At 36.0% G+C, this 18,104-nt stretch overlaps 1 protein-coding gene across 6 annotated transcripts in view; it reads right to left on the bottom strand.

Moving 5' to 3' along the window:
- Nucleotides 1–1,671: 1,671 nt before the first annotated feature.
- GPR155 (G protein-coupled receptor 155) overlaps nt 1,672–18,104 on the bottom strand; it is a 30,602-nt gene continuing 14,169 nt past the window's right edge. For 3 of the 6 annotated variants that reach the window (XM_074873183.1, XM_074873184.1, XM_074873182.1), the window contains 12 exons: nt 17,553–17,708; nt 16,410–16,493; nt 14,986–15,106; nt 13,586–13,670; nt 13,414–13,504; nt 12,061–12,286; nt 11,301–11,402; nt 9,441–9,574; nt 7,782–7,877; nt 6,717–6,781; nt 5,887–6,024; nt 1,672–3,716 (listed from right to left, as the gene is read on the bottom strand). In XM_074873183.1, the coding sequence (XP_074729284.1) occupies nt 3,494–3,716; nt 5,887–6,024; nt 6,717–6,781; nt 7,782–7,877; nt 9,441–9,574; nt 11,301–11,402; nt 12,061–12,286; nt 13,414–13,504; nt 13,586–13,670; nt 14,986–15,106; nt 16,410–16,493; nt 17,553–17,708 (1,521 nt within the window). In that variant the 3' untranslated portion in view covers nt 1,672–3,493. Of the gene's footprint in view, nt 3,770–4,031; nt 4,061–5,886; nt 6,025–6,716; nt 6,782–7,781; nt 7,878–9,440; nt 9,575–11,289; nt 11,403–12,060; nt 12,287–13,413; nt 13,505–13,585; nt 13,671–14,985; nt 15,107–16,409; nt 16,494–17,552; nt 17,709–18,104 lie in introns of all 6 variants that reach the window. The other 3 variants (XM_074873186.1, XM_074873187.1, XM_074873185.1) reach the window with 3 other exon arrangements.

Raw genomic sequence — 18,104 nt, 5'->3', positions numbered from 1 at the left:
TTTGAAAACTTCAAAGCATCAATAAATGCCAGGTAAAACTGTGCTGGAAACCAAGGTGTGAGTCAAGTTTACAGGTAGCATAGCAAAACAAGAGAAACAGTTTTATGCTACAATGCAAATATAGTGAAGTTACACAGGAATGAAAGTAGTGAAGGTGGTGGGGCAGGCCTTTAAGTGAACTTCTTGGCCACTTAATCATAGTGTGACAATTAACCAGGTTAAGCATATTGGTCTGCTTGTAATATAGGTAGATAGAGTCTAACTGCTCCTCTAGTTTCTGTGTTTTTTATTTACTGGTTTACAGGATACAAAGTAAAAACAAATGTGATGTGTGGAGATAGATCAAGTGATGGCCAACAGGGTACAGGATATTTTGGTACCTTTTTCACTGGGATTTCATTCTCCTAGAACACATGCAGTGTAAAACAAAAAAATGAACATGAAATCAGGAGGAATAAATAACCATACATTAAAAAAAAAAATTCAGAACGTCCTCTAGAGGGCAATCTTTCCATGTATTTCATCTAGGAACACATTTTACAGCTTATTTTAAAAGGTCTAGAGCTTTATGAAGGATCATTATTTTTAAAAAAAAGTACTAAAATTGCTATCTAGAAAACTAAAAGTTTTATATCCACCCCTGTTCATTATCACAATTATTTTAAGATTAGTGCTAGAAAAAAGATCCAGTGTTTCACTGGAGACTCCTTTGGACTTGGTCAGTGGATGTTTTCATGGATTTGTAACTTCCAAGTTAACTGAGATTTACCCCAAACGAACCTACCTTGCACCACTGACCACATCTTTAAAGCAAAGCTATTTCTAACCACCAAAAATTCACACATCAGTAGATCAACTATTGACATATATCAAATTGTCAACTATTTTAAAACTTGCCAGTGCTCCTTGGTGGAAGCAAGTATTTACCAGATACAAGAGTTACTTAACTTTCTAAAGCTATCTGAAGTCTATTCTTAGCTTCCAGAAGTACCCAGTGATTTATAAACAGATTATCATATCCTGTATTTAATTCCTAGTTTCTTTATTTATTAACCATCATAATCTCTCATCAGATTAATGAGCATGATATCAGCAGTCACAATGTTGTAACAGTTTATCTAACAGAATTTGATGTCAGTTGTTAATTAAAGGTATTCTCTTCATTAGATTTGTAACAGGGAGCCTTCTCTAAGCAGAAATTTTGAGCAATTTCTTAATTAGAACAGATATATTGTGTTAAATCTAGGGAAGAGCAGAGCCATTATAAAAAGGGAGGCAAGGGCAGGACTTTATGATGACAATGAGAAAGACAAGAGTGCAAGAAGAATGACTATGCATAGGACCATAAAACCGACCTAAGATCAACTTCTTGAACATTTGAAGAATTTTCAATTTAAAAAAAAAAAAAATTATTTGGTAAGTAGATGGTAACGTGAAACATTCCTAAAGATCTGTTTAGGCTTAGATGAAAACTGGTATCTTTGTGTGAGCATCCATTAACAAGTCCTCTGCCTACTTAAAAAGCATCAAGGGTAGATTTAAGAAATGCCAAATTTGAAACCCAAGAGCCACTTTATCAAATCTCTCAGGAAAACACATTTGTTGTAAATCTAGACATGCACACATAACCCTCCCACACCCCACATAACATCAAAGCTCAGAACTCTGAAATCAAGTAACAGATTTATTGACAAGTTACAGTATTTAGAAGCCAGACATACTCATGGCTTCTGCTCTTAAGTCACATATATGTAATTTTTCCAAAATATTTGATCTAGCTGTCTTCAGCAGTTGTAATGGAAATACACTACTGTTCTCCTTTGTGGCCACAGCCTGATACAAATGGCAATTATTTTGTTGCTGGAAAACGTTAAAATATGTCAGTTTGTATAGCATACATATGCAGTAGGATGCAGTTATGTTGTTGTGCACACTGCAGAAGTGCAGTAAGACTGACAGTAAAAGGGATTTTTTTTCCAGTATAAGTCTTGCATGGAGTTATAGCTACCATAAAACAACTGTTTCTTGAACAGTAGTTTAATGCTGCTAAAATCACTTTTAATTCTTAGTACAAAATAGACGCATAAGTAGCTATAATAAAAATCTGTGTACTAAAAAAAAAGAAAAAAGGGAAATACTGTTTAAAAAAAGATGAGAAGAGTTATTAATATGCTTGAGCAAATACTTTTTTGTTTTAATACCTGGGTTCCTTTCCCTCACTGTATAAAAGTTTTATTTAGACATATAAATGCTGTTCTTACAGTTTTAAAAGGGCAACGTAATGGCTATTGGATAGTACAGTTTGTCTTTAACCTTTTCAAAATACTGCAGAAGACACACAGATTCTCAGATTCTGCCTTCAGTGCACTGGAATCTGAATGACACTAGAGTAATTATTTAAACATCGCAGGAGGATACCTGAGGCTTATTAGAAACCTGTGTTAGGCAACCAATACTAAAATTTCAGCTACACTAAACCCTAACTTGGATCTTCAGTTAGGATCCTTTATATAATGGATTTAAAGTCATTGTATTTCATTTAAAAGGTTTTATGATTTGATAAAATTTTTCATCTTGACTTGCACAGGTATCCAAGGCTTCTGTAACATCTTTATTTGAGGCTGGCACTTCTGAATTAAACTGGAAAGGCTAATTGCAGAAAGTAAAAAATCTACTCTTGACAAAGCTGTTACTATACCATAAGGCAAAACTTCAGAACCAATTGTTTAAATGAAATTCCATTATATCATTTCCCAATTTGGGGGAGTGGTGGGTATTTTTACATGTTTTTAAGATTTGGTAAATTTGTACAAAACCATTATTTATTCTACTCAATATTTCCTCAGCTTTAATCCTCTGACATCAGAATCATCTTCATAACAATTCTACTTTTACAAACAGAGGATTTTATCTTTAAGGAAGAAACAAACCACCTGATCTGAGGTGTAAACTGCTAGAAAAAGTTCCTGGTGTTAGACAAGAGTAGAGTAGTAAAAACGGGGTATGACAGAAGAAATCCTACTTCTATGAAGTCAGGGGGGAAGCCTGACCATAAATGAATCAATATTTCATCACACTAAAATATGGAAAACATACAGCAACATGAAAAATACCTCTCATTCATGTTTTGGGGTTTGGGTTTTTTTTTTTTCATTGTGGCACCAGTCACTAAGGCTGCTGTTATAATGCCTCTATAATATGACAGTGACACGTATCATTTTACTATTTGTTTTGCTCAGAATTGAAAAAATGCTCTAAATCCAGAGCATCTTGTTTTGTTCTAGTTGCACTCTGGCTGGAACACTCACTAAATATCACTTGGTACCATTTCCTTCAGAATAGACACAAGTAGAACCACATCTCAGCTTTACAAGAGAGAATAACAAAATTCTCTGAGAGCCCTGAGAAAGAAGTACTTCCAGTTTCAGTGGTGAAGGCAGAGGAGGTGGTCACACTCTGACCTAACTGCCTGTCCTCTGCCTACCTGCTCAGGTCAATGGCTCTCAACTGCGACTGATCTCTTAGGAATAAAGCGGTAGTACAAATATTCATCCCGAAATTCAAATTCATTTGTAATATGCTGGACAACGCCTCCTTTCATCAGTCTGTCTCCATACATCACAGCTTCACCACGGTCAGAGGCAAGGCCAACTTGTATGAGCCAGTTCACCAGGTCACAGCCAAAGAAGATGCCAGTGGAGATCTTTGCACCACACCTGTATGTCAAAGGAATGATTCACCCACATGTTCTGTAAATCTGGTATCACCACTGCACGATGGGGAAAGGCAAGGAAAAACAGCAGGAAACAAGGAAAGACATCATGATAGTTAAGAGCATGTTAGAAGAGAATTTGCAAATTTTGTATATTAGGGACATGCCAATGTTCACTACCTTTTCCTACAGACACTTCAACGAGAAGCAAAATGTAGGTACAAAGTTATTTTAGGCTTGTGCAAATAAACTTCAGTGAACATAAGTAGCAATTTTCCTGAAAACACGCACAATGTAATTCTGTTTCTTGGATACTTACTTCCCATGTACTCATTAGCATGACCATTTCTGCAACAAAATATCTGATTTGAGTGCGGCATGCCCGCAGCAACAGGGACTCAATCTGTACTTTAATTCAATTTTATCATTTCTCTACAGCTTTAAACAGACACTAACTGCTTACATATATTGTAAACAAAAACCATTTAACTTGCATATCCAGTTAAATATTTACCACACAGGCAGTACTAAGAATAAACAAAGCCTTTACAACAAGACTAAACTAATTTTCTTTTACATATTTATAAGGCAATGCCACTAACATCTACCTAACTGCAGTAAAAATACCATTCAGAAATTTACCTGCAGCAATGAATGTTTCTGATTATCTAAAATCTGCTTTGTGGAACCCAAGTGCAGGGTTTCTGAAGATGATTAACAATTACACAAGACAGCAAAAAACAAACTACTTTTTTTTTTTTTTTAAGCTAAAAGCAGCAGTAACACAGAGCAAGTGTTAACATCTATTAGCAGAGAGGCAAAAATTAAAATAAATAAAAATCCATGATTACAAGGTCTCAGTTACAGTATGTTTAAACCAAAGAGAATAGGATTAAGTTAGATGAATATTTAAAACGAGAAGATAAATGCTTTAACTCACAAGGAGAAATAAGATATGAAACTCCCTCCACACAAACATAATATTAGAACAATGAAGCAACAAATGTCAGTCTGATGTATTCTCAGGTGGATATATGATTAATAACCACAAAACCCAGCCAAATGAACAGCCCTAAGCCCAAGAAACCACAGTAGCAGCAGAGGCACAGGAAACACAGCTGTAAAACCTGTCCTATTTCAAACCAAACGTTTTCTGATACATCCTTTCTGTCTGGCATGAAAGAAGCAAGTCTTTGAACTGCCACAGTTCATTTTTCCTAAATAGATAACTTTATTACTTTATTTCTTATGGAACATTACTGACTTCTGAGGAGACTGAACAAAATCATGATGCTGTCAAAAACAGTTCTGGAATGTGGTTTTGGACAATCCGACCATTAAAAGACCACCCCATCCCACCAAACTAGTTCTACTTAAAAGCTCACATGACAAAAAAAGTATAAGTGTCCTGTTAGAACAATTCGTCATGTCTCCGTTTCATACTGTGAATATTTATATAAAGACAGAATCTTTTTCTTGTTCCTGCTGCTTCTGTCTGCCTTTCTATTCTCATCCACCTACACATACCTGAATACATAATCCTTGATTTGGGTATCTTAATTTGCTTCTGAAAGTTTTGCTGATCTCACAAACTGAGGTTTAGGCCTCACAAGAGGAATAAGCAAAAAAATTTGTATGAACTCAAAAGGTCTAAAGGTCCTAAAACCACTACAATCTCACATACTGAGTGGCCTCTGAGTACACACTGACATCAGTTGCAATAGTTTTGCCTCCTGTAAAAGCTATTTATTAGTAAACAGTCACTTAAATACTGACACCTTAATCTCAAAACAAAACAAATGAAGGGTCTCAAGTTTGACAAAACTCAGACACATGCACTCTATTATGGGTATTATCGAATACATTTTTTCAGAAATATTTTCTCTCCTGAACTCCAGCTAAATGCAAAAACTGGGACAATGCCTTAACAACATAAAGCTTTTTAGAATTTATATAAAACCCAGATAGGATAATGTGGTAACTTACACCTCAATGTTTCAGTGTGAGACCAGAAACACTTCTCTGTTACTGCTAAATTCTTAACCCTCACCTTGAGTTTGAATAAATATGCCACAACAGGAATCGCCCACAGACAGATTAAACCACATTTCATTATTTTCAAACGATGAGCTATGACCTTTGTATTGGGTTATACATACAGGGAGGAACCTTACCTTCTGCCTCTGACAATACTTTTGACACAGTGATCTCTATGATAACGAACAAACTGTTGACAGGTCATCCTGATTTCCTCAGGTACAGAGGGATCTGTATGCCCTGCTGCTTCTCTTCCTCCCCAGAAAAATTCAAGTCTTAAAAAGAAAAAAGAAAATAAATAAAAAGCAGTAAATCAAACAGAGGCATTTTTAAGGAAACTGCAAATAACAGAATGGAACTCATAGGAAGTTTATCACAACTGTTTTACTGGTTTTGTGCCCAGTACTTTATATATAATCTTCACAACATACTCGTGTGGCCTTTGAACACTGAGAGGTTTTATTCTAGGCTCAGGCAGAAGGAAAGACAGAGGGTAGTTGGGAGCCAGCTTTAGCTGCTGGATTCACACCGCAGCCAGCTAGCTCTAAGTTAAAGATGGCTTTGTACAACTTCTGCCTCCACAGTGAAATGTCCATCCATACAAAGTACTTGCATGAGGTTATGAATACAGGTTCAGCATTCACATCTAAGTTTTAATTATTATTTAATTATTTCTGAAGATACATCATCTCACTGATCCAATCACATACTTCATCATCATTTGCCAAAGATTTTGTCTCTAAGGAGCCTGTGAGATTTGTGTCTTTGGGAATTTCATTAGGACAGTGTAAAAAAACCTTATGCACAGTGAACTGCAATTAGCTCTCCACAACTGGGAGAGGAAAGAAATCTGGAAGATTGAATAAACAGGAAATGGCATGCAATGGCACTGAACATTAAGTACCCTTTAAAAATTATTATTGTTAATAATGAAGTTTATAGGTGTATGTATAAAGATTCTATTTACCTTCGCTTGAATGGTAGAATGATTAGATGCTTATCTAAGCCAAAAATACCAAAGCAAATGAAGCCCTGGAGGAAAAAAAATACAGAAAAAGCAACATTAAGCAAAAACTTTGGTTTCTAAAGAACAGAAATAAAATGTTAAAAACTCATTGCCAAAACACCCATGAAAAGTATCTCTCTTCTCTAGGTATCATTTAAAATGCATTTTGTTTCTGCTTTTATTTTTTCATTTGGGCCTTAAAAAGACAGATTAAAATGTAACAGGCCAAAGAAACTCTTCAAGAAACAGTTTGGTAAACCTAATGTTGTGACATGCCACCTGACACTTAAGGGTAACTGGCTATCCTTACATAGCCAGTTATTTAAATCTATCTTTGTTAATGTTAAGAAAAGAACTGACTTACATTGGAATGCTAGAATGCTCTCCAGTTAATTCATTTTTCTGTGCCATTTTTGTATCAAAACTACTATCATTATTTGATACTGCAGTGCATCTTGCAGGCACACCTGTCCATGGATCTGTAAAACATTCCTCTAGTATGTGTGTAAATACTGCCTTGCTTTCACCTTCATAGATCACCAAGCTACCTTGTGTCAGTTTGCACTGAAATAGGCTATGTGCAGCTGGAACAATTACACATCTAACTGTCAGCTATTAGCTGATGGTGTTGTAACTGAAACTGAAGAGGTAACAACTTAAAGCCTTACAGTGAAAGTATCCATGTAGCCATCTTGTACCTATTTAGTTATACTGGTGTTAACTCCACAGAAGCTACACCAGTAAAGCTTTCTGGTACAAATAAGGCTAAAATCCTACTCAATTTCCACAGGCATTTGGCATTCAGTTGTCATTTGTACCTTTGATAATGTTCATGAACATAAAAGACATGCATTATGGTAAGAAAGCTATTAAAGCAAAAGAAAAAGCTTGAGAAAAAAAGGCAAAACAACATAAGAAGCTGGTGACTTCAGCATTGTTGGAGGACTTCAACTTACAGTGCTTGTAACAGCATCTGCTGCAACACCCACTAACAAAGTAATTTTCAGAACAAACATTGATGAGTACCTGACCAAAATTAAACACAGCACAGAAGAACTGCAATTCCACATAGAGCCTTCCAGGCTCTTGGTTGAACAGCCACCACAAACAACTGGAAAGATTCTATTAAGGAAAAAAAAAACAACAAAAAAACACAACAAAAACCACAAACCTCAGCTGACTGTTAAAAATCAAAAGCACTTTCTTACTCTTCACATGCTAATAGATTCTTGCACAATTTTCACCGTTGTTATTTAACAAATGATTCAGATAAAGACAAATAAGAAGGAACAAACACCTCAAAACATCATTTTAGTTAGGCTTAATAGCTGGGGGTGGAGGGAAGAGCTTGTTTGTTTTTAAACAAAATAATGCAAAACATACCAGTGTAGAGGTCCTACCCCTTTAGATGTTTATGTAAGGAACTTGCCTTAAGCATACTTACATATTCAACCTAACACAGACAATATTAGCCCAGACAGATCTGCAGTATTTGTCTTTAGGCCTGTTTGGCTGAGACCAGTGCTTTCTACATATTTTCTGCATAGTTAAGATTGTGTTAAGCTGAAGCACATACCACTTCAGCGATTTTAGATGCCTGACAGCAGGATAAAACCTCCAAAGTTAACCCCTTTGGGTGTAAAGGCTAATTCTTCGATGTAACTGGTCTCATTTCATAGTATCTATGTAATCATTCAGATACAACTAAAGCAGAGGCTAACATTTGGGACACCTCAAATATATAAGATGTAAAAAAATGTATCAGCATGGAATATTCGATACAGGAAATTTGAGAAAGGGAAAACTTCCATTTTGTTATTTAACAGAACCTGAAAAGCAACACTAGTAGCTATTACACTACATAGTTGTGCCACACTGTCCTGCTTTGCAGCATTACATATTTATGCCATAGTATTTTCCATTTAAAATAAAAATACTTCCCCCCTAATTGTCATCCACAAGAAGCTCAACTTTGAGCATTACATTCAAACAGAGAGTTGTTTCTCATCTTTGTCACAGTTAAAAATTCAAATTATATCCCTAATGCATTATTTTCTGGTATTGTACACTTTTACACAGGAGCAGCCACCTTCACAGCTGGGATCTAGTCAGTAATGATGGTTGGCAACACCAACTCAGCTGCCTTGCCTCCAAACCACCACTAAAAGCAACAAAATTAACAAAATTGCATTTTCTCATTTCAGATAAAGTCTTACATTATTCTTCATTACTAAAGCACCTCAGAAAATTCCAAGCTCCAAATATAAGCATGATCAGATGGAACAATTTTTGTACAGTCTCCTTCAGAAGTAGAATTCACTTTATATTTTCAATTGATTATTGTCTAGGGAAGAAGACTAGCTCTTGAGAAAAATGGGAAGAGGGGCAGTAGTGATTAATTAATTACCAAATGATATAATTCCAATTTTTTTTCTTTTTACAGTTCTCCAGTGTGGCTTGCTCACTAACATCATCAATCTTAACTTGCCTTTAATTTATGATGTGGCACAGAAAAATTAATTTTATTATATCCCTCTTCCAGTAAGGGATCAAAATAAACCCTCTAATTTATTTAATGAATTGTTACATGAGTAATTGGAAGATTTTTACTGGACTGTCTACATAGCTTTCCTAAAAATCATTCCACCTCAATGAGTTAAACAACATGGGGAGAAAAATATTTACGGCAAACAGGCCAACAATAAGAAGTAAGCACAGCAGCACATGTCTGGCCAGCTGTTTGTCTCCAGTCTGTAGAAGCTGTTCTTCCTGAGCCAATACACAGGTTTGAGTACTGCAATGACTCACACACTGATCAGCTGAAAAACAAACCAGAATTTTTTATTAGGCTTCTAACTTACGAACTCTATGAGCAAACTCCTTAATGTAACTTCCTGAGTTAAATTACCTTGTAAGTATCTGTACCGAAGTCACACACAAAAAATTTAATACTGGCTTTGACAACAGCCTGTTCAGACATCTATTCTCACATGAAACAGTAGTTTACATGTGCTCGTAAAGTGAAGAAACTTTTTGTAACAGAACTCTTCTTTCAAAGGTTTAATGCAAACTTAAGTTGTGGTTAACATTTAGAAAAACTACTAGAAATAACAAAAAAATAGGCATTTCTCAGAACAGTTTTTAAAATTAGAATTAATTTCTGGAATAAATATTTCAAATATAATGTCAAGTCTAATGTTTTTACTCTGTATCTCAGCGTTGTTGAACTCTAGAGCAGACAATCAACCATATCTAATTTCAGTTCTGTGACTGTATTTTGAACATGGTATATCAGAACACTGTCATAATTCTATCAATCAAAAGAGCCAAACACACAGAGAATGGATGCTTGTCTTCCAGCCACAAAGCTCTAAGGAAGTCAGAGTATCTTCCTCTAGATGGCAGTGAAAAACTTCCTGGCCAAAGACATAACTAAGAATTTGCATCAGATACCTGTCATTGTAGTTCAGTGGGATAGTACAAGGATTAGTAATTATTGCAGCCAAAGGCACACAAGTGTATCCATTACAATTCGCTTTTACTGATGTATAGTTTTGAAGTGTTCACTCAGCAGGTCTAAAAAATTTCCACTCAATGTTAAGATATTTTCTACCTTATCTTTTAGGATAAGAAAATTAAACTGGCCTTTCTTTGTCATTGGAAGACATTCTTATGATGCTTGTCTGAACTACTTAATAGATAAAAGAGTTGGCAATAGGTGGAAAGCTAGTATTTTGTGAGAGGAGACATAACTATGTCTCAGTATGAAATATTTAGACTGCTTCAAAGTTATGCTGCATCCAAACAAAGCACAAAGGTATGAATTTCCTTGTTAAGGATGCAAAAAAACCAAGAAAAAGAAAATAGGAAAAAGGGAAAGGTTGCACTGCAGCTAGCTTTGATTACTGAAAGCAATGTACAATGAGAATGGGCTGAGTATGCAGCTTTCCATCAGGTGCTGAACAGACACAGCGATCCATTTTTTCTATTTCAGTGATTCCTAAGGCCCCCTTAATCAGTTTTCTCCATCTCTCTCCCCTAGACATGAACAGTATAGCAGCATGGACATTTGATCTAAACTGCAGTAAGTGCCTGCTCCTCTAGATCTCATTCAGGTTTCTCATTCAAAACTTGTGCATTATTACAACAAAGGCTTTTTTAGAAGACACAAGATGTGAACATGAGAATGTAAAAAAGTGTGTTTAGGTTGAAAACTTGAGGCAAAGCATTCAACTTCCCAGCATCCAAACAAGGCAATGATGGAGCGGTAAAGTCTGAACGCTCAGAATGATGTGTTAAAGTAGCTTAGTGGTAAAAAAAACCAACCAAAACCAACCGTTCATCTTGAGTACTGAAAGATTACTAACAACTATCACGCAGAAGAAAGCAAACACCTAAACACTGCCTAATACTTGATTTTAATATGAAATATAAATTATCTGGGTAGAGTTGAGAGAACAACAGCCCAAACAGCTTCTTTGTGAAAACAACACACAAGTGTGGAAGAGTTTATAGTACTAAAACAAGGAGACACTACTGCTTTACCTGTCTCAATTGGAGGAACCTTGCTTTCAACAGCATTTGACACTGCTTTGCTCTCTCTAGCACAGGATAATTCACCATTTGTTGTTTGACAAGAACAGCAACCTAAGCGTATACAGTAACAGGATAGTTATCTTCCTTCACTACCATAATTTATTTTACAAGTATAACAATATATTCTATACACCTTTAACTATTATACTCAAAAATTACCCAAAAGAAGAAAGCAGACAATTTTTCCCATTTGCTGAGAGAGTAGATGGGTTACACTACTAATATATAGAAATATTTAACATAGCAATTCCACCATGGAAGCAATGCAAGTACTTCTAGCTAGAGGGAAAACGTATGGGAAGTGATCAAAAAGACTACATACAAACAAGGAGGATTAGAAACACATGGAGTAGCAACACTGCTGGCATATAATCTATTCTCAGAGACACAGTTTAGTGGGTAAACAATCTAAGACGCCTAGTGGACTGCATTTATCACATCCTTATCACGATACCACTACTTACATAGAAACCATACGCATGCTTTTTTTCCTGTCCACTTCCCCCACCCTTACAGTGATAAACATCAAACTTTCCTTAGAAACATAAACCTAAGTCCTTGGGCAGTTATATCTAGATTTTCTCCTGTCCTAGTGTAACACTTGAAGGTGTAAACAACTGTCCTTCCCAGGTCAGAATTACATTTTGAACATTATTTTATTTTATTGTATCCTGAGACATTTGTTCTTTCACAAATCTACTTTCTCTACCTCTTTCTGCAGATGGCTGTGCAGAAGATCCTGGAGAAGGCTGAGGCACAGCAGCTGAAACTCGATTGCCCTCACTACCTTCCACTTCAACATCCTCCACTTGGCTACGTGGTGAATATGGGTTCAGTACCTCATAGCTTGACTCTTGCCTACTTCTGTTCATGCACATAAGTGAGATACCTGACATCAATATACTGATGAACAGGATCACTGCTGTAGTAATTATCTGTTAAGAGAGCAAAGGAAATACACTTAAATACAAAATAAAGAAAAATACTTGCATATATCTGTCTTTCTAATTTCTGTACTTTTCTAAATATACTAACAAATGCATCTGAGTAAGACAGAGCTTTCTGTATTTACTGCTCTTGCATCTTGTGGCACTGAAAGAACAATCAGTATATGAGACCTTCCTTGACCGAGTAACTCAGACTTTTTTTTTTTTTTTCCTTTTTTTTAAATTGGGGACCCCTATTTCCAAATATTTTTTTTTTACAATATTTCCAGTAATCCAAAAACAACCCCTCATCACCATCATCCCTCCCCCCAGGATCATTAGTGCTCCAGTTTAAGTTCTGTTCAGGTACCTTTTAATTCCAAAGAGGAATGTGCTCTTGTCACCCTCTGACACAGCTCTAATTTCCATGCTTTCGCCAATGGGGAGCATCCTATTAATTAACCTTTCCTTCTAATCATCTGCCACCGATACCTAGAGTCCACTCTGAGGCTATTTAATACTTGTGAAAGCACCACATGAATAATCCTGAGACACTCATAGCCTCTCTATCCATAAGACAGAGGGAAAACATGACAATTATCTATGCTAGTGCACTTTGCAACCTCTGACAAGAGAAACTCTTTATTGGTAAAAACAGTAGTTCAGGCTCAGGGACTTTCAACCCATGATTGTGCAGAGAAGGCTCCCACAGTGCAAGCAGTTACTGCTACACAGGTAATGTAGATCCTATCTATTACAGACCAAAAGCCATTAATTAGCTATTGGATAGTAACAATTTTAGATAATTATCAAGTGAGACTACAAATTAGTCACCAGGAAAAGGGCTCTGCAATTCATTACCACTCCTAAGCCTTTTCTCTGGGAAGCCTACTCCCTCTTCTTCTTAGTCACAGTTGCCTAAATGTGAAGGTCCTTGTTCAAACAAGTTTTCCTAATGGTTCATTACAGAAATACATTTTTGTATCAATCTATAAGCATTCTATAATGATACTGTTATTATGGTAGCCTATATTTCGACTGAAAGCTACTTACATCAGAAGCAGAGAACACTATTTCTCAATAATGTATTAGACACGGCAGAAGTCTGACGTGATGAGGACAGAATATGTTCATACCTGGTATTTTCCATAGAAAAAGGCAGAGTCAATACTAGTGTTGTTACGTTCACCAACAATTAGTAAGATTCCCACCAGAAGTGTTGGGATTCTGAAAGAGCAAAATAGGAACAAAGTAACATATTTAGCATGCTCCCACTAATCCTACAGGGAAACATCTGAATTAACTTACCCCCATCCAGCTATGATAATAAACCCTATGGGAATCTTTACTGTTTCTCTCTTCCTCAACAGAAACAAAGAGAAAGATAGAAAACCTACAAAAAAAAAAAAAAAGAAGCCTTGTTTATTATTAAAAAGGGAACTGATAAATACAATCTAGAAACTCTATGATGTGACCTGCTCAATAACCACGACATTCTTCTCAGCCCTTCAAATAGTTCAAAACTGGTTTTCTAGTTGTATTCTGAGAAAGTAAAATAGAAACATCTACTACCTTAAAAAAATCATTTTAATCATGAAACATGGAAGAAATTCCATGACCTTTTATATTAAACATCCACTTCTAAATGCTTAGAAAGGTTCACAAGTGTAGAAAATATGTCATAAGAACATTGAAGACACAAGTAACTAATTTCTGAAGGTATCAACAGCAGTTGCTCTAGACTGACACTCTTAAGTAACCAACAAATAATGTTGTATTCTGTTATACAACATTTCTTTAAAAACTGACTGGTCCTCATAAAGTCAATGATAAATTTAACAAAAAAGTTTTACACATTTTTACATATAGAACTATATATGGAAGTAGCTTCTGGAACTGCCTATTCTATTCACAACTCAGAAGCTCAGCAGCATTCCCCATGCTGAAGCAAAGCTAGTATTCATGTTAGGCTATACTAATCATAAGCTACCTGTTTCAGCTAAACACAAATACCACAGGAACTAAACCCTTAGACTTCTGGACTCAAGAACGGTATAAAAAGTCTCCTGAATACCCAAAGTCTCTCCTTTTTTTTTTTCTTTTAATCATACTTCTAAGGTTCTCCAAGATTCCTGATGCATCTTTCAATTCTGCCTATTTCAAGTAATCCCTTCATTAATCATTTACACCTGCATAACACACACATTGTTTTTAGAAATTACAATTGCCAGGGAAAGCAGTGTTAAAGCTACTTTGGTATTTCCCTTTATTCTGTATTTCCTACTTCTCTGAGGCACAATTTTTTTAAATCTACTTAATGCTGAATAACTAAAATCTTAAACTCTGCATTAATTAAAAATCACTGGTAAGATTTTGACTAGCTGAAGGACAACCCACCACATTCACTGTATTTGTAATGGCTTTTGCCTCAAGAGCAGGTTCTTGTCTGTTGTTACAAGCTAGTAAGGCTGCTCTATTTAGCAAAGACAAACAAGACCTGCCCTAGGTATAAGCTTCCACTAGCAGCAGCAGTGCCTGACACCAAGCCCTGTGTTGCTAGTGCTGCAGTGTGGCACAGCTCACAAGTATGCATATTTGTAGAACTACATACAAGTGAAAGGAACAATTACTCTGAGTAATATAATAAAATTATTTCAGTACATTAATCTTTTATTACAGTACCTAGGTTCTACCTAGAAAAATCATACCTGTCCACAGGTAGGTGCTATAAAGTGAGCTGTAGAGGAATATAAATACTAGGATCTGCATGGTGATGTCTTTCTCTTTAACAACGAAATTCCATACCACCATTCCAATACAAGCAATAAACTGGAAAGAAAGGTAAGATGCCATCATTTAAATGGGGAAAGCAGGATGAGAAGAAAAACTGAACACAGTGTAATATAGCTACAATAAGCTTTGAAACTCCACCCCCAGATTCACTGGAATCTGACTTTATGAATTGGATAGTTCTCACAGCAGTAAAGCAGTGCAGCAGTAAATTCAGTATTACAGTTAAGTCACTCACTACAGTACCCTATTTTCAGAAGGGTTTTTTGGACAGCAATTATATAGCTCAGATAAACTGGGAGTAAGGCAAATAAATATGTAATCTTTATATATAATAAATAAAATGTAAAGCTTTTATTAAGTATAAACCATTTATCTGAAATGATTTGGACATGAAGCTGAGGTCAACAGATGTTTGTTCAACCAAGAAATTTACAAGTTTTCACCAGTGATACTGCATACATGACAGTTTTAGTACTGAAGGAATCTGAAAAGATAGGCTGAAGTATTATGGAAACAGTAATACAATAGTTGAAATTTTTTTTCAGATGAAAGCTAACTTTGCTGTTATAGACAAGAAGCATCTGCAACTCTCATACGTGACTTTTTTCAAATGTATCATGATCAGAACTCAAAGTTTACTATATATATCTATTTAAAAAAAACCCCACAACCTACAGAACACACCAGAAAGCACTACCACACAGATATATTACAAGCACAGGCTGCTCTCACTGAATTTAACAGCAGTTGTGCAGTTGATGTCAAGGGAAGAAGGAACAGCAGTACTCTGTAGTTTTCTCTCAGTTTAAATAACAATTAAAATTAATCCAGAGCTATTTGGCTTTGCCCTTCCCTAGCCACCAGCCATGCATTCCCACAGCCCTTCCTTGCATCAGCACTGGCACCTGTCTGATCCCTCAGCAAGCCACTTCAGGGAGCTAAACCAGCATGGGGATTAGTTTTCCATTTAGCACCTTGAATCAGGTCACCACATTGCTGTTGATCCTGGCATTGCCGACTTCAGATTGGCATAAATTGATACAGAAGTGCACCCAACAGTACTACACAGTAACCAAAAATATATTTCAGAAGCCATTCTCCATTCTGATTGCTGCTTTGTCCATTCTGCTGTTTGAGAACCATACCACCAGCATCAACTATCATTTTCTTCAAGGATGTATTTTATGGCACAGAAATTGTTTAGACAGGCTGCACATTAGATTCCCCTGCCCTCCACAGATGGCTACAAAGATATCACTGTAGAAACCAAACTTCTAAAAATGTTAAAAGTCTTAAAAAACCCCCAAATTCACACAACAGCATTCTTCTTACTACTGACCTGAGCAACAAGTAGATTTGTTGTAATCATATGAGGAAGCTGTTTGTATTTCTTACTCAGAAGAACAACAATAAGAGACCAGATCTGTAACATACAAGAAAAAAATTGAACTTAAGAGTAGAATAAAACCCAAAAGAACCAGAGGGATATTCTGGCAGACTATGGTGAAAGTAAATATACAACAAATCTTCTTGAAAAGTTTCTTAGCAACATGACTACTGAGGTCAGTTCCACACCATCTGCTGCCAGCCCCTATACCTCAGCAACTACAGCCAGAAAAAGCAATGCATCTTTGTGTTCTCACGATGGTGAAATATTTCCAGGAAGCACCAAGAACTTGCCTTTGGTGCGGGTGCGCAGAAGCCTAGTTTTTCCTCAGAACACAAACGACTACAGACTAGCCCAGCAATTTAGAATTTAAAATTCCCCCCGACTCCCCTGAATCTCCCAAAATGACCTGTGATATCAAGAGGAAGTGTTTACTTGTGGCTTCCCTTGAGGCACTGTTTCAAGACAAGAGGACTTCAGTGAGACAATTTAAAAGAATTCCAACTCCCTCCAATGTGGATGGTTTTATTTTAAAAAAACAAACACACTGTCTGTAGTGCCTATAAAGCCAAAACACAATTCACATTGGACTTCCGGATTATCAACCCACTTTTTAAGAAAATAATTTATAGAAAAGGAATTTGATAAAGCTAAATTAAAACTTCCAAATTAAACATTTTCATTAATACTTTATTAAATAAATATTCACTGACATTTCTGGAGCTGAATTTTGTACACAGCCTCCATTACTGTGATATCCAAGCACCTCACATGGCTTGACATAATTAGTCCCTGTGGTGTAAGCTAGTACTGTTACTCCCTCACATCCTGTTATTTAAAAAAAACAAGCAACACACAAAAAGGACAAACTCTTAAGCCCTGCACTAGTGCTCTAATTCACTTAACCATCTTTTTCTACAGTGTAGCTTTCCAGCTGACCCACTGCTAAATCAAGAAGATTTTTAACTCCTTCCTCATCCTTCTGCAACAGGATATGACAAGGAAATGTCTCATCATGACTTCATTTGCTGCTTATGTACTAATGTTACCCTGACACGACTGTGTGCTTTTGTATTTCACTTCATCAATACCTACCAGAGAAATGAGGCTGACAATACTTATATCAAAGCTAACATTTTGGAGTGCAGATGCCAGTGGGTTGGGGTCCATAGACGGAATGGTCAAGAGCCACGCAGAAACATACATAATAGGTGCAGATACAAAAGTGCTTATCACCATGCCTGAGGTAATCTGCAAAAAGGGTCAAACAAACAAAACCAGAGTTAATCAGATCTCAAACTAAATAATCTGCTTTCAGGAATACAACCACTGGCAAAATTGTACCTGTGAATTAAATGTACATAGACTTTTAACAAATCACTGAGTTGTTTCTACAACAAATTATTTAGAATTTGAGTCAGAAAGTATCCATTTTATACATACATTTAAACTGAAATTTTTAACAGGCTTCTGAAATAGTAGGAATAGAGATTCCCTACTGCAAATTTTTACAGAACTTTTTCATGGGTGTCAAATATACTAATGACTACAGCCTACGGGTGAATTTACAATGTCACAATTTACTTTTGGATGCAAATATTCACACCATAAATAAGAAAACATAGTTATGCAAATACGAATATGCAC

The sequence above is a fragment of the Strix uralensis genome, chromosome 6, assembly GCF_047716275.1.
Source record: "Strix uralensis isolate ZFMK-TIS-50842 chromosome 6, bStrUra1, whole genome shotgun sequence".
In the NCBI taxonomy this organism is placed as follows: Eukaryota; Metazoa; Chordata; class Aves; order Strigiformes; family Strigidae; genus Strix; species Strix uralensis.
Note: the sequence above shows the minus strand (reverse complement) of the source record. Positions and strands in the feature narration are given on the sequence as shown.